Here is a 17,554-nt window from a genome sequence, read left to right on the forward strand (position 1 = left end):
CGATCTGACATTGTAAGGCAACATCTACTAGACTTTGCCCAGGAGGGAAGTAGAAGTATGGTGCTTGTTTTTGGTGGTGGGCAATGAATTAAAGAAGCACTTTATTCCACTTTGGCTGGCTTTTCAAGGACTCAGGAGCAAACTTCAGGGCTGGAGAACCTGCGCCCCTCCAGATGTTGAACTACAGCCCCAGCCATTGTGTCCTGTTGGATGATGGAAGTTGTAGTCCAACAATGCTTGGAGGGCCACTCATTCACACACACCCTCCCCAACTGTCTACTGGGCAAAGTATACAAAGCAGGGTGAAAACCTGCAACAGCCAAGTGACAATACAGTCAAGCTAAAATTGCACAGAAAAGAATTGCTAAAATTATGTAGCATTTATTTTGCTTTTAGTTTCTATCATGCCCCATATCATATGCAACCTTCTGATGGGCCGCAAGAAACAAGGTAAGCAAATTAAACCAATGCAATCTCAATCCCTAAAACATTGCAATCCTTTAGTCTGTTGTTTTATTTTAATATGAAATATAGAGACTGAAGGATTGCTGTAAGGAAGATTGGGGAGAGGTATGGGACACGGGAAGGGATTGCTTTCTGATCACAAGTCCCCCTAGATGTGCAACATTTAATTTCAGAAGCAAGGCAAAAGCAAAGCCTGCCTGAAATCAGTGCCCTTTAATTTAGAACCCCTTCATGGCAGATATATATTGGGGTGGGCTTGTATGCAACTACTCAGTTTCAAAGACCCTCTGCACATGCTCAAAGGCACTCTTGCAACTTCACACCCACTAGGATTGAGCCTGGGCATTCCATGAGGGCTGACACGTGTCTCAAAGTAAACACTGCTGATTTGACTGATGGAGCAATCTTGGCCTGGGGGAGTCACTCCTTGCCATGGATCCTTTGAACAGCTTGCTTGCGTACCTGGTTTCTTCTTTAAACCACTGAAATTCCGCTACAGGGACAGCTGAGGCTTCACAGGACAGGGTCCCCCTCTGGCCAACTGAGACGCCTTTGTTCTTGGCACTGGAGATGGACGGAGGATCTGCAGAGGGAAAACAGGTCTGAGATTTTTTTTTTAAGCATCACTTCTGTCCTTTTTGTTGTTGTTTAGTCGTTTAGTCGTGTCCGACTCTTCGTGACCCCATGGACCAGAGAACGCTAGGCACTCCTGTCCTCCACTGCCCCCCGCAGCTTGGTCAGACTCATGCTGGTAACCTCGAAAACACTATCCAACCATCTCGTCCTACGCCTTGCTGGCTTTCATGGGATCAGCACACAAGGCTTTCACTCCCCTAGCAACTCTAGTGATGGAGTAGGCTGTGCAGTGTGGCTGCTTGTTTGCCTTCCCCAGTCTGGAGCAGCCAAACACCAGTGCCAATTCAGCCATACATTTCTGAATCTAGGGAGATGAAGAGTGTTATAGGAATTCTAAGGTCTCATATATATAAATCATATGTTCATAAATGTACCAGGCAAACACATACTTAAATATATAAACCACATGTCTGAAACAGTACAGGAAAACAATCCTAAAGCCATTTTGACGCTTTCAGTGACCTTCAGTTTGGATGGAAATGGGAAAAGCCTCCCCTTTGTCTCTGTGCTCACAAATCCTGCCTTAAGGGCACATTTGTGTATGAATAGGGTGAGCCTGTAGGAATTAAGTATTTATCATCACAAAAGAATGGCCAGGCTGTCCAGGTAACCCATTAACAGCCAGGTAAACCCATTAACTGGACGTGGGTGGCGCTGTGGTCTAAACCACAGAGCCTAGGGCTTGCCGATCAGAAGGTCGGCGGTCCAGATCCCCACGACGGGATGAGCTCCTGTTGTTCGGTCCCTGCTCCTGCCAACCTAGCAGTTCGAAAGCACATCAAAGTGGAAGTAGATAAATAGGTACTGCTTCGGCGGGAAGGAAAATGGCGTTTCTGTGCACTGGCCACATGACCCGGAAGCTGTACGCCGGCTCCCTCAGCCCATAAAGCAAGATGAGCACTGCAACCCCAGAGTTGTCCGTGGCTGGACCTAATGGTCAGGGGTCCCTTTACCTGTACCTTTACTGCCAGACAGAGTTCTGCTGTAGACTGCCCCTTCTGTGATAGACCGCCCCTTCTGATGATGTATTGGGGGGGGGGGTCTTGAGGTACAGGGTGGCAATTCCACACCATTGTTGCTCTGTGTTCCTTCTCCCTCCTGTGTGTGTGTGGGGGGGTGAGCACCCTGTTGCAACAGTTTAATAAAGATCAGGCTTACTAACTGGTTTGCTTCTCAATATTCTCTGGTTGGCCTCTGTTATTTTCTCCTACCGATAGAGAACCTACATAAAGACTCTATACGGGCTCTTGGGAACCCCATAAGAGAAAGGGAGCAGTTTTTCTTGCAACAAAGAGCAATGCAAATAAAGCTATAGGTTATCCCTATTCCTCATTAGGCTTTTGATGGGCTTAGTCAGGGGCAGCAATGCTTCTCAATACCACTTGACAGAAACTGCAGGAGGAGAGCACTCTTGTGCTCATATACATGAAGGAGCATCTCCACCTCCTTTGTTCAGCTCCTGAGGTCTAGCTCTGAGGGCCTTCTCGTGGTTCCCTCACTGCAAGAAGTGAGGTTACAGGGAACCAGGCAGAGGGCCTTCTTGGTAGTGGCGCCCACCTTGTGGAACGCTCTCCCGTCAGATGTCAAGGAAATAAAGAACTATCTGACTTTCAGAAGACATTTGAAGACAGCCCTGTATTGGGAAATTTTTAATGTTTCATGTTTTACAATTTTTTAATGTGCTGTAAGCCACCCAGGGGACGCGGGTGGCGCTGTGGGTTAAACCACAGAGCCTAGGACTTAACGATCAGAAGGTCGGCGGTTCAAATCCCCATGACGGGGTGAGCTCCCGTTTCTCAGTCCCTGCTCCTGCCCACCTAGCAGTTCGAAAGCACATCAAAGTGCAAGTAGATAAATAGGTACCGCTCTGGTGGGAAGGTAATCGGCGTTTCCGTGCGCTGCTCTGGTTCGCCAGAAGCGGCTTAGTCATGCTGGCCACATGACCTGGAAGCTGTACGCCGGCTCCCTCGGCCAATAAAGTGAGATGAGTGCCGCAACCCCAGAGTCGGCCACGACTGGACCTAATGGTCAGGGGTCCCGTTACCTTTACCTTTTTAAGCCATCCAGAGTGGCTGGGGAAAACGAGCCAAATGGGCAGGGTATAAATAACAAATTAATAATAATAATAATAATAATAATAATAATAATAATAATTATAATTATAATTTCCTCCTTGCAGGCTTCCCACAGGCATCCAGGTGGCCGTTGTTGAGAACAGGATGCTGCAGTCAGTGGGCCATTGGCCTGATCCAGCGGGCAGCTTTCTATGTTCTTGTGGGCTTGAGTGTGCCTTTGTGGGAACTTCAAGATGTGGGGAAAGATTGCAAGCAACTGAGGGGTGGGCACCTATAGAGAAAGGGTGCAGCATGATAGTAATGTGTAAAATTATGCATGGAATGGATTAAGTGGATAGAGAAAAGCTTTTCTCCTCTCAGAACACTAGAACTTGTAGAGATCCAGTGAAGCAGAATATTGGAAGACTCAGGACAGATACAAGAAAGGACTTCTTCACATAGCACATAGTTAAAATATGGAACTTGCTCCCACAGGAGGCAGTGATGGTCACCAAGATAGATGGTGTTAAAAGGAGATTGGACAAAATTCATGGAGGAGATGGCTGCCAATGGCTACTAGACATGGTGACTATGCTTTGCCTTCACAGTTGGAGACAGCAATGCTTTTAAATACCAGCAACTGGAAACCACAGAAGAGGAAGGGTATGTTTATGCTCAAATTCTGCTTCCAGGTTTTCCTCAAGCATTTGGCATGCCACTGTGAGAATAGGATGCTGGATGAGCCCTCTTTGGCTTGATGCAGCACAGGCTCTGTTGCAATTGCTCTATAGGACTTCAGCTTCGCAGGCCTGGTTTAAACAGAACATTCTGTCCAGCTGGCATTGCGAGGGTGAACACGGTCCTACATTTCCACATCCATCCCTAAGCCAACAACTCGCAGAGTCCTTTCTGTGCAATTAATAGGACTGAATTCTCCTTTACGGATTTCTTTTAAACTGTTCAGAGACTCAGCGGAGCTGGAATCACCTCCGAAATGTCAAGAGGCTTCGGGGATGTGTCTGTTTTAAGAACTCAAAGCAGCCGGGCTCTGCATTGCTAGCCAAGCTCTTAAAAGAGCAAATTGTCCAGAGGGCCAAAAGGCTTGAAACATAATGAAATGTATATATATGATTTTCTTATATCAATTTAGCTGATATATATAAACTCCTGCGCTCTGCTTCTGAAAGGCGAGGATTTCTTAATGCACTGTGTGCAAGGTTAACCACCAAGATTCTCTCTTTCTCCTCCAACCCACCCCCTTTAAAAAAAATAAAAAAATGAATTGCTCCTCAGGAAAGAAAGAAGAAAGCAATAGAGAGAGAGAAGGGGGTGGGGGGAGCTATTACAATTATTTCCAGCTATAAATAGACTTTAAGAGGTTCTGGTGGAAATTGGCTGTTTTACTTTTGCGTGCATATATTTCCAGCTATTAAATCAGAATATGCGAATATACAACCTACTCATGTTTAGGATCCTTGGGGTGCAATTCTGGCCCAGCGTATCATGAAGACGAGCTGGTGGGATCTGCACATTCAGCTGAATGTGGAGGTGGGGTCATGAGTTGGTGCAGAAGGGAGTTTGATTAGAATCCCATTCTGCAATATGAGGATGAAAGCAACGGCAGGCCTCTCAGGATTGTTGTAAAGATCAGGGGGACAATGTATGGAATAGGTTTTGAAAAGCACTCAGGGGCAGGGAATCCTTTTCAGACTGAGGGCAAAATTACTCTGTGGATTGGTCACATGCCAATGATATATAGGGCCAGGAGCAAAAAATGGGTGTGGAAATGGATTTGCATATTGCCTATGGAAGTCTCTCCCACAGGAGGCAGTGACTGCCACCAACTTGGGTGGCTTTAAAAAGGATTAGACAAATTCATGGAGGAGGAGAGGGCTACCAGTGGCTACCAGCCATGATGGCTCTGCTATGTCTCTACAGTTGGAGGCAGTAATGCTTCTGAATACCAGCTGCTGGAAACTGCAAGAGAGGAGAGTGGTCTTGTGCTTGGGTCTTGCTTGTGAAGAAGAAGAAGAAGAAGAAGAAGAAGAAGAAGAAGAAGAAGAAGTGTAGTAGTAGTAGTAGTAGTAGTAGTAGTAGTAGTAGTAGTAGTAGTTTGGATTTGATATCCCGCCTTTCACTCCCTTTAAGGAGTCTCAAAGCGGCCAACATTCTCCTTTCCCTTCCTCCCCCACAACAAACACTCTGCGAGGTGAGTGGGGCTGAGAGACTTCAGAGAAGTGTGACTGGCCCAAGGTCACCCAGCAGCTGCATGTGGAGGAGCAGAGACGCGAACCTGGTTCCCCAGATTACGAGACTGCCGCTCTTAACCACTACACCACACTGGCTCTGGTTGTCCCCTGTGAGAACAGGATGCTGGATTAGATGGGCCATTGGCCTGATCCAGCAGGCTCTTTGTTTGTTCTTAGTATGGGAAGCTCGCCACCCATAGGCTTCATAAAATGTACATATAGACCCCTCTTCATCCAGTCCATTATGGTAATGGTTCAAGGGAAAATTCTAGACAAGCGGAAGCTTGCCTGGCTTGGTGAAGGGGCATGACCTAGGCAGAGTGCTGGTGGCCAAACAGAGAGGCTTGACAGGCCACATTTGTCCCCTGAGGCCTGTGGTTTCCAACCCCTGATGTAAGTGCAAGTCAATGTTATTCATAGGCATGTGGGATACTTACAGTTTACGGTGACTTTGACTCTTCGGATATCAGGTGCGGCGACATCATTAACAGCGCTGCATTCATACTCCCCAGATTGGTCCCTGGTGATCCCTGTGATCTCTAAGTACTCATCATCGCTCATAAATCCCTGACCTGGAAGAGAAGAGAAGGAGCACAGAGGATAAAAGTTCTGGCAGCCTTCCAGACCACCTTTGCTGCTGCAGTTTAAATTGTGCACTTTGAAGCAGTCCTCTCAACAGCACAGGTGGCCAGATCTGCAGGTGGGCCTCTCCACTGAACACCTGGAGCTTTCTAGTTGCTTTGACAAGCAATGCTGAGAATACTTTTTGTTGTTGTTGTTGTCCCCCAATGCAATTCCTAGGGCTGTCAACTGATTAAATCATTTTTGTTGATTAACCATCTGCCCTTGTAATTGGTTACTCAATTAAATTTGTGCAGATCTGCATTATTTCCAGTGACTTGGTAGGTGCTTTTCTTTAAACATCAAAGGAAGCGTGAGATATACCTTACAACTTAATAAACAAATGCTCGTTGGTGGAAGGAAAAGTCAGTTTTCATATATATATATATCCTCTGATACAACAAAACACCAAACTCGGGAGCCTTAAAAATATAAATAGGCATGACCATAATTTTCTATGCAACCAATTAAAATTGCCCTGCCTGATTAAAATTGGTCTACTACTTAATCAGGTACATTTCTAGTTGATTGATCTGCTGATTGAATTGTTAAAACTCAAGAGTATCTCAGGGTGTTGCTAAAGATGTGACTATAGATGACATGATGTGTAACACTTGAAACAACTTTCCTTGGTTTGAATGACAATCACTGGAAGCATAGACATTTCACTGGAATAAACTGATGGACACATGTTTCATACTACCATACTGTCATAGACTGGCTCGACACGAAGGAGTGGTAGAAGGCACCATCTGGGGAACCCCCAAAGGATGAAGGCTCAAATCCAGGGGATTGGTGGTGGGACAATGATTTGTGGCCAGAGGAGGGAGAAGACGGGGAGGAGGTGTCAGGAGCCAAAGAGGTAACAATGTTTAGCGAGCAGGGAGAGTCTGTGGCTGAGAGAAGTCAAGAATCAGAGCCCCCTTCTTAGACAAACTAATGATTTCAACTCTGCCTATGGAAATGGCTGAGGGATTGTTTTCAAGGTATTTTTATATTTATAGTTACTAAATTCTAAAAAGGACAACAGAATGAATTTAAGGGGCAGGCGTCCTCCCACAACTGGCAAGCCTTATGTCAGAGGGAGCCTCAGAAGGCAGACAATGGAAGCCCAAGCTTTCAGATCATGCCTTCCCTTCAGTTCCAAACACAGTATCACGTAAAACCCCCACAGGTTCTCACACTGGAGCAGCTTTGGTTAACAGCTGGTTTCCAGGTCTCAAACAGGAAGGAAAATAAAACACAGGCACAAGCATGAAAGCCTTGCCCATTCTTCTCCAGAAAAGACTCCCACGGTGAAACTGAAATGCCACCTGCTATTCCAGACATAATACAGGTGTTCCTGGTCCTGGCTACATACCTGTATCTTGTGGCACAACTCCCCCTCTCACCCATTGATTCACAATTCCACAAAGCTTTGTCAATAACACAAGGCTGCTGCTAACCACACTACTACCCCCACCCCACCCCCGGCCATTGCCATAAATATGCTTTCATCCCAACCTAACAATCCTTCTATCTGAGTTGTGTTACCACTGATACTTCTGTTTGTCCGTCATTGATGAAAAATCAATGAACCGAGCACATATGGATATTTTAGTTGTTTGTTTGCAATTCAATCTATTTGAAATTTACAATTTTAATTCTGAATTGTTGTAGCCCACCCTGTGGCAACATTACCATAATCATCCTATATGCAAATAAAATAAAATAAAATAAAATAAAAAGGAATTTAAAATTTCAAAGCCTGAGAAAATAAACAGTGAGGTGGCCAGACAGTGTGTATTTTCAGTGGTACACACAGACTAAGTAATGCCTTCTCCAGAGAGGTATGCCTGGTGCCCACATTTTGACCTTTCTGGCACAAGGAGAATACCTCCTCCTCCTCCCATCTGCATTATGTGAGGTATCATAGGAGAACAAAGCTGCCTTGTCAGTGTGGGAATATTAAGGATAGTAGGAGAGGATATATTGATTAAATATTATCCTTCCTTCACTCACGCTAGTGAGTCATGTAGCAGAGCATATTCCACTCAATACATCAGGAAGCTAGTTTGCAGATTCGTTTGAATCTCTTTAGTTAAGCAATCCGGTCTGGTTTGCCCAGACTGGATTATTTCTGGTGTCCCCTTTGATCTCTCTTAAAAGAATAAAGACACTTTCCTTAAAAGTAACAATATGTTTACTCACATTCAGTTCACAGTATGATCCCTGAAGGCAGGCTTTAGCTAGTAGTTACAGAACAAATTGTGAGTTCATCCCGTTTGGGGATTGAGCCCATGTCCTGCTGGCTGAGAGCCAGCGGACAGCAAACTACATTAAGAGAACAGCATCAAGGGAAGAAAATAGCATCAAGAGAGAAAATGGCATCAAGAGAAAGATGGCTGCGTGACTCAGCTCTCTTGAGTGAGCCAGGATCACACCCATCTGCCTGGTCACAAGCAGGGGGAGAACACTTCAGACATGTGGAATAGGAAGTTATATCAGCTGGAGTAACATCCCTCTGCCTGCGTCCACTCTAGGGAAACAAAGAATGTTGTATGCTCCAATTGATTATATCCCACAGTCAGACGATTGGTCCATCTGCCTCAGTATTGCTGACACTGCCGGATAGTGGTTCTCCAGAATTTAGGCAAAAATCTCTCCCAGCCCTCACTGGAGACACTTGGGACCTTCTATATGCAGGGCAGATGTCATTGCCTCAAGGCAAATTACACATACAATAATTAAAAATACAAAAACAAAAAACCCCACACATTTAAAGCAAGACTAAAACCCTAATGAAGTAGACACTCGTGGTAAAGACCTATTGATCCAGCTGGAAAGTCTTTTAGAACAAAAATGTTTCCAGAAAGTGCAGGAAATGGGCACCTGCCATATCTTGACAGGGATGCTGTTCCACAGAACAGGAGCAGTTACACTAAAAAAACCCCTGCTCTGAGTTACTGCAGGGCTTCTGAGATTTTTGGAACTTGCAGGAGAAACTCTCCCACAGACCACAGCAATCTACCAGATGTGCAAGGGTCAAAGCATCCTCTCAAGTCAGCTGGTCCTGAGTTGTATAGGGATTTATATGCAAGTACCAACCCCTTGAACTTGGTCTGGTAGCAATATATCACATCAGGTGTGGGCAAGTAAAGATACAGCTGGGCCAAATGCGGACCAGCTGATTGTCAGAACATTCAAATACTACCGTGCCCTTTGCAGTAAAGTCATACCTTGGATCCCAAATGCCTCATGAGTTGAACGTTTTGGCTCCCGAACACTGCAAGCCCGGAAGTGAGTGTTCCGGTTTGCGAACATTGTTTGGAACCCGAAAGTCCAATGGGTTCTGTGGCTTCTCACTGGCTACAGGACTGTGTTCGACTTCCAAGGTATAACTGCATATTTTATGAGGAAATGTGTGCAAACTTGCATATTTTTGGGAAAGCTGCATCCAAAGAGGTGCACAATTAAGATGAGGAATTTTTGCTTTTTTTGTTTTGTTTTTCACAGTCTGTAATAAATAAGACAGAACAGACTTATTCTTGAATGTCCACAAAACCGAAAAGGGGCAGAAATAAGCTGATATGTCTATACCTCCTTGATATATGCAGCAGCAGAGAGATGATAAATACGGAGAATACGAGGTGACAGGGAAAGGGAGCCTGCATATGAGACTGTAAAGATGGAGGGGGGGGGAATAATAAGGAGAGGAGAAATATGAAGAGGAGAACGCCAGGCTCACTTTGCCAGAGACCCTTCCTTGTAATGATCCAATAATCCCGAGGTCATTACGGGCCTGCCCTATCCTCCAGTTGATCTCTATAAAAGATAATTGGAAGTGTAAGAAAATAGATTCGACGAGCTGGAGACAGAAATACATAAATAACGGAGGTGATTTCTTTTTGGTGCAGAAGGAGCCTCGGGAAGAGATAAGCCCGGCTTGCTACATTAGTGAGATAAGAATCTACAGGGATACAAATGGGGACTTTCAGAAGGAGGCGGCATGACAGACACAGCACCATCAATCATGGGAGGTGGAATCACATCCAGAGCGTGGACCGCTCTGTGGAAGCAGGTCAAGCCAGCGTCACCCAAGTGGGCAGGCATGGCCCTGTGCCCCCATGCTATGCATCTCCTGCAGATATTCTTCCTTCCGGTAAACAGTATTTTCAAGGAAGATGCTTCTGCTCCTTCAGGCAGGGATGTGTGAAACTTTCAGAGATATCACCCGTCTTACTGGATCTCTTTTGGTCTCCCTTTAGAATTCTATGTGCCTTACCTTTCACGTTATTTGTTTTTACTTCTGATGGATTTACTTAGAGCGCTTGTACCCCACTCTACAGCCAAAATGATCCTGGAGTGACTTATATACAACAGGAGTCACATGTGGGGTAGGGGGGGGTGTCCCCACAGGAATTTGGGTGGTCACTGTGAGAATAGAATGCTGGACTAGATGGACAATTCCCCTGATCCAGAAGGTTATTATGTTATTACTGTGCAGCACAGAGAACTCATTGCCATCACGTGATGAAAGCCGGACCAACTCAGAATCCATTGGATTCTGCACCAGGCCTGCTCTGTCCACCTCCTCACTCCTGAAATGCCCCATTTGGGGGGGGGGGGATTCTGTTGGCTACTGTCAAAGAACCAGCCTCTTGTGGAAGTTCATTGCAGAATTCCTTACAAAAGGAGCTTCTCCACTGGTGTGATTGGGCAAAGGGACACCTCTGCTTCACCCAGTTCCTCCCCCTGCCACACCCAGCAGATCCAAATGACACACACGCTCTCGTGAACAGGCTTAGAGGTCCCTTTTATTGTGTGAAGAGAGGTGTAGACTGCCTCCTCCAACCCAGAAATATATATGTATCTATATGTTGAGAGAGAGAGAGAGAGAGATGAACACCAAATGAAATATTCCCCTTTGTCAAGAACTGCAGCTTGAGTTTCACAACACTGGAGTTAATGAAAAGTGTGATAACCCCGGCATCTCATTTTGCCATAATTAATGCAAGCAATTGGATTGTGCTGGAGTCATCCCGATTTGGAGAAAGCACCCCAGGGTCACTGTCTTACTGGCTCGCACTTCAATGAAACAGTTTATTGTGTTTGATTTAGACTGTGGTTGAGAGCATGGTTGGCACAGCTCCCGCCTCCTCTTTACTGTCCAAGATGCAATCAAGGACATCAGTATATCTGCACCTTGCCACATATGGTGGTGTTCAAGGGTGTGCTCTACTTCTGCCCATTACAGCAGCTCAGGGCAGCCCCTCTCATGAGAAGGGTGGGTGGGAAACACTACTGGCAGCAAGGGATCCATCCCAGGAAGGAAATGCAGATTTCTATGAATTTTGCAATGCAGTTCTCCGGCCAATTAATGTGTACACAAAGGCTTACATTGGGGGCAAAGTGTGCATCTAAATCAATGAATTAGTGAACATAACATCCAAAGGTGCACTATATATTAGGGGAAATGGCCTTGCAAAAGTATGTGTGTCAGGCAAAACTGCATACTAAACTGTTTAGTAGGAGAAACTGACAAAAAAAATGCTGGTGAATTTTCATGAGGATTTTTCTTAAAACAAAACAAAAAACAACCACAAACTGATGGGGAAACGTGAATAACTGGAAAACTGAGAAAAAATGAAATAGACAGATTCATCCATCCATAACTAGAAGCTAACCAAGGTCCTATTTCATGCTTAACCTATAACTATCTGCCTGTCTATCTTTCTATCCAGAGAGAAAGAGAGAGAAGAAAAATGCAAAGTAGGACATTTATTTTAATAAAGAAACTGAACCCTATATAAATCCCATGAGTCCTTCACATGCCCCCACTGTGTCATTTCCCCATGTGTGGTATCTCAAGTTGCTGGCATTGTGGGTATATTTAAGACACAAGTGAGCTATATTTATATTGCAGGTGTTTTCACTAATATATGCATTTTCATGCACACTTTGCCCCAAGTCTATGCATCTTTGTGCACATAACTTGGCTGCAGAACTTGCACTACAACATTCAAAGAAATGTGGATTTTGAACCACTGCTGTGTTTCATTTTTGCATATTGTTTTGGGAATTGCCAGTTAGGTTAGTTTGCCTTTAAATGCAAATCTAATCAAGCTTCTCCCCCACCCCAATGTGGAAGGAGCTGATCTGAGCTTGATAAGCTTTAAACCCCACTTTTGCCTTTGTGGAGTACAAAGAACCTGCAGACTGGCTGTGTAATCCCCAGCAGTAGCTGCACTTCGAAAGAAGGAGCGCTACACTTAACTGCAACTGCCCCTCTTTGAATGGCTTTACTGGGAATTGCATGTGTGCAGGACACAATCCACTGAATAGTTCTCCTGCACAAAGCTCACTGAATTTAAAGGCAGCTGTGTAAAACTACAGACAGATCCACACACAGCTTCATTCATGTCAGTGAGGTTATGCACAGGATAACCTCTTCGGCAGAGTAGGTTGCATGCCTATGTGGCTACCCAGGTGAAATTGCACGGAGAGAGTGACGGAGAATAGAAACAGAGATTTCTAGATCATGAGTTGGGGAGGCCATAGGCCAATGCCCGTCTCCTTCTTTTATAACACATGAAGTCTTGTCCTCCAACCGGGGCAAAGATTGTGGCAAGGACAGTCCCTTTCCGGAAAGAACACTGCAGCATGTCCGACAGTGCTGAGTTCACCAATCCCTTTCTGCCTAATCCTGCAGGTTCCACAGGAGAGCCTTTGACACAGCAGGATTATTTATCTGACTGCGCATTAGGCCTACCGACTCAGCAGTATAATAATGATGCTAATTAACAGTGTTCGTTAATATCTTTAAATTACCTGTGTTAGCTCCCAGGCAAAACAACCCAGTAGCGGCAGTGGTGGCATGGGCCCATTTGCATCGACGACTGACATTATGTTCATTTCACAGTTCATTAGAATGCTCTGGAGTGATACTGTCCCCAAATTGCAAGCTAATCTGAAAGAGTGAGGCCTGCTGTCTATTGGGTGCATGCAGAAGAGTTCATCCTCAACAAAGAGGTGAGCGTGGAGAAATTGGAAGGGCATCTTCCATTTGTTCTAGCTTTACGCTGTGGTTTCCAGGCAATTCTAAAGGGTGCCTTGTTCCCTCCTGGGTGAATCTGTCAGTATTGGTTTATCCCATCTTAAATTCAGTTCTCCACATTTCTGCATCACATCAATAAATGTGACATTAATAAATAATATGAGTAATCTAAGCTGGTGCCAAAGGTATTGCTCTGCTTTCCTTTGGACCATATCAGTGTGGCCAAGAGGGAAGTCTTGTCATCTGGACAAGCCAGGACCTCCAAATACACTGTCCAGGCTTGTGCTCCAGGGAGGTCACTTTGGTGCTGTTAACACAGTGTTTTGACTTCACCCCTGGAAGCGCAGTCCATTGTCTTTCGAGACAGATGGACGGATTGTTTGGTTGAAAAACTGCATTGCAAAATTCAGAGCCACTGGACATTACAAGGCCAGTCCTTTTACCCACTTTGAGCCTCCACATATTTTCTTTTGTCCTTCTCGTGACACATAAAGAAAGCTAGAATGTACCTGTATGTATATGTACATACAGGTATTGCAGGCTGGTGGCTGGAATGGCTGCCATCAGGGCTCAGATGTAGATAGCAGACAGAGTGGGAATATGGAGTTCATTCAGAGCCAAGAGGCCAAGCCAGGAGCCAGAGTCAAAATACCTGCTGGGATGCACCAGAGGGAGGAAGAGTGTTGTTGTTGTGCAAGCAATGTCCTGCCCCAACCAGAAGCCTCTCATAGCTCTTCTTATCTAGGAAAGGTCATTGGTGATGCCTGGATGGTCAGGGCCAGTCAAGTACTTGGTTCCAAACCACAGCTCTGGAAAATCAGCTTCACACAGAGCCAAGCACCCCCATCTCTAGCCCCAGCTGTCCCTCAAAGTGGTAGTGTCATTCTTATTGAACTGGAATGGCTCTAAAGATGGATTTGACAAATTCATGGAGGAGAGGGTTGTTGATGGGTGCTCCACAGTTGGAGGCAGCAGTTGCTGGAAACCACAGGCTCTTGTGCCTGAATCCTGCATGCTGATTTCCCACAACTGTTTGGCCACTGTGAGGACAGGATGCTGGACTAGATGGGCCATTGGCCTGATCCAGCAAGCTCTTCTTATATTCTTATGTTCTGATTGGAAGGTCAGAAATCATAGTTGCAATGTGATCTGAATGAGGAACTTGCTGGGTCATCGATACCATTCTACATATATATAGCTGAACTGTTCTCAAAGAATCTGAGTCTTTCACATAGGCACAAATTGCTAGCCCTCCTGGAAATCTTCCAGTTCCAAGACGAACTAGCAACATCATTAATCAACAAGGATTCATTGTGTGGCCCTCTCCTTCCAGAATCCCTTGTGGAAAGGCAAATAGTTCTCATGCCTCCCTCCCTCTGAGGATGAGATGAGACAGAAGGGCCCAGACCCCATGTGCTTAACAAATCAGAAGGCAATTCATCTCCTGGAGAAAACAAGTGATATTTACATTATTAAATCACAATTACAAAGCAAATCAGCTGCAGAAAGAAAGGAGCCCATTTTCATCAATTATTACTGAACTGAACGTAATTTTTCAATCACAGCCAGATTGTAAATGGATGCTTCTGTGCAGCCAGAACTCTTTCACCATCATATTTACTAATCAAGTATTAACTTCTTGGAATTACGAATGACATTGTGGAAAGAAAGTAGGCAAATGGGAGGGGGGAGCTGGGGGCGCATAAGGAGAACGAGAAAAAGATGCACTTGTACTAATTACAAAAAAGTAAAATTAGGCATGACAAGCACTTCAGCGATAGGACAATGAGACATCTCTTGGGCCAGAATAAAAAGGGAGTGGGGCATTGAGCCTCTTGCTTCTGACTTGGGTGGAAAGTAGATGTTGCCAGCTCACTGAGACAGACAGAAAAAGCAGAGGCAAAGTGCTATTTTATTTATTCATTATTGTGTTCCTATCCCATCGTTTCTCCTGTGAAGAAGGTTAAGCTGAGAGGCAGTGATTGGTTCAAGGTCATCTGGTAAGCTTCATGGCCAAGTGGGAATTCGAAACCCGCCATGGACTCCCAGGTCCTAGTCCGAAACACTAACCACTACACCATACTGGCTCAAATAATATATATTATATGTTTATTATTTTATTGTATTTAGATCCCACATTTTTCTTAAAGAAGCTCAATGTAGCATACATGGTTTCCCCCCTCCTCATGCAATTCCCAGGTCCTGGTCCAATACATTGGCACTCCAGTGTTGCAGAGTTCCAAGTTATTAGCCTGCTGATTATTACCTTGAATACACAGACTGCAGAACATCCCTGGAAAGAGTCACCAAAAGCCAAAGGCTTCTGGTTGTTAGCTGTGTGGTAGATCTACTGTACGGCTTGAAGAAAATACCTTAAGAGAAATAAGCCAATGTAGTTTTTTGCCACGAGGACTACAATTTGTGCTCCATAGCCAGCTACAGAGTTATATTTGGCCCATCTCTTGCAAGGGCCCACTTTTCTGCAACATCACTCTTAGAATTATGCGTGAAATATTTCCTATATCAAACTTCCCAAGTTAGGGGTGGGGGACATGTGGCCCTTCAGATACATCTCCAACAGCACCTGGAAAGTCACAGGTTCCCCATTCCTGGGTTAAAAAGATGACAAATAATTTTCAAGTCAATCTAGGCAATGTTTCTCACCAGGCATCCCTAGACATCTCTCAGTTATCAGCTGATTTTGTCTAAAGAAGCATTCTGATAACTTTCATGGGAAACAAAAGCAAACAACCCCACCTAAAATGTTTCTATAAGATTAGTGACATTTATTGATGAAGCTTTACCCCTCAAATTTGACTTCTGCATTTCAGAATAGTGTTTTTGTGAAAGAGCTGCAGAAGTACTACAAGTGAGCAGAAATCGACTCTGTTAAAATATACCGGATGAGCATTTTCAATATACATGGAAAGCTACCTGGTTTGCTCTGTAAGCATTATGTTACAAGCAACATGTTTTTCACTTAAATTGACATATAAAAATAAACAGTAGAAATACAACATGTGATGGGTCTTCTCAGAGCACATTATTATTATTATTATTATTATTAGTAGTAGTAGTAGTAGTCATTTTTGCCATGGCAACTCAAGGTGACTTACAATATTTTAAGCAAAAAACACATACAAATATTAAAACCAGCATAAAAATCCAATATCTACAAGGCAATTCTACATTAAAGTATCCCACAACATAACCACAGCACACATACCGCAGTATTACTTCAATCATAATTACCTACCCAATATTGCAGAAAACAGCTCCCAAGTCAGCTAAAGAATGCCTTTCTTTTTATAGAAAGTGTTGACGTTCCTAACTTGGATGCATGCCATGTTTTACGGAGCCAATGGACATAACGTCTGTAAAATTTCCATTTAGCAGCAATCAGCATTTTTCTTTTCTTTCTCTGCCATGATCAACATTGTCTCTATAAATTGATAATTACACTTATTAACTGAATCTTTAATACAGCCAGTAGGAACATGTCTAATTTTAATGGAATTATATGCTTAAGAAAGCTGACAACGTCTGTATAGTAGCCCTCAGTTTTTGAACATCCCTACCAAAGATATGTAGCTGGGGAAACCTTACCACAGCTCCAGAAATGTCAAAATACTTTTCAATGGTGTGAAGCTAATTTCATCTTGAGTGCTAATATGAGCAATGGATTCCAGGAGTTCATTCTGCAGGCCGTTCCTGTCTCACTCTGAGAACATGAGCGTGAGTTTCAAGTCATTAGTCACTTAGTTTGGAAGTTCTTACAGGGAAGTTAAAACAGCCCATTGAAAGGCAAGCAGTGTCTCTCTCTGTTGAATGTCTCAGGGTGGCCTCATCTCTCATCACAATTCATCGAGCAAATCATTACCAGCAGCCAAGGCTGTCTGCCAAGCCAATGAGATGCACCAGTGATTCCTTGCTGAGCCACTAAGATTGATATCCCACCAGAAACACCTGAAGTGACTCTAAAGATGGATTAGTCATCAGCGACTTCAGCCCTATTGCCACGACAATGTGTATGGAGATGATAGAGAAGGGGCTTATATCATCATGATGATAGGTGATCGGAAGACCTCGGGGAGGAAAAAGGAATCTGAAGTGGGAAGCGGTGAAAATGCAAAAACAAACAAACGAACAGAAACCAACCTAGCAAGAGAAGTGAGGAACCATCCATCAGACTTCACCTAGATATCTCTCTATTCATTTTCTCTCTCCATTCCTCTTATCTCCCAATTCTCTCTGCCTCACCTCCTTTGGCACTACTAGTTCCATTTCATTTGTAAGGGAAACATTTAACCACACGAGCAGAATGAATTCATAGCCATACCCTGGGCCATTCCACACTGAATTTACCCACCCTCCCCCTCCATTCATGGACAACTACAAGCCATGATTCAATTCCCATCAGAATCCAAATATTACCATCTCTTTCACATCACACATAACTTTCCACACTTACTGATGCATCATTATTTTTTGCA

The 17,554-nt window shown here is 44.3% G+C and overlaps 1 protein-coding gene across 4 annotated transcripts in view; it reads right to left on the reverse strand.

Annotated features, from left to right (window-relative positions):
* The window catches only part of LOC307203635 (opioid-binding protein/cell adhesion molecule homolog), a 763,808-nt gene that overhangs the window by 14,416 nt on the left and 731,838 nt on the right, over window positions 1-17,554 (reverse strand). For all 4 annotated transcript variants that reach the window (XM_079954586.1, XM_079954584.1, XM_079954585.1 and 1 more), the window contains 2 exons: window positions 5,842-5,976; window positions 928-1,048 (listed from right to left, as the gene is read on the reverse strand). In XM_079954586.1, the coding sequence (XP_079810712.1) occupies window positions 928-1,048; window positions 5,842-5,976 (256 nt within the window). The remainder of the gene's footprint in view (window positions 1-927; window positions 1,049-5,841; window positions 5,977-17,554) is intronic.

The sequence above is a fragment of the Podarcis cretensis genome (assembly GCF_951804945.1).
Source record: "Podarcis cretensis genome assembly, chromosome: 15".
Taxonomy (NCBI): Eukaryota; Metazoa; Chordata; class Lepidosauria; order Squamata; family Lacertidae; genus Podarcis; species Podarcis cretensis.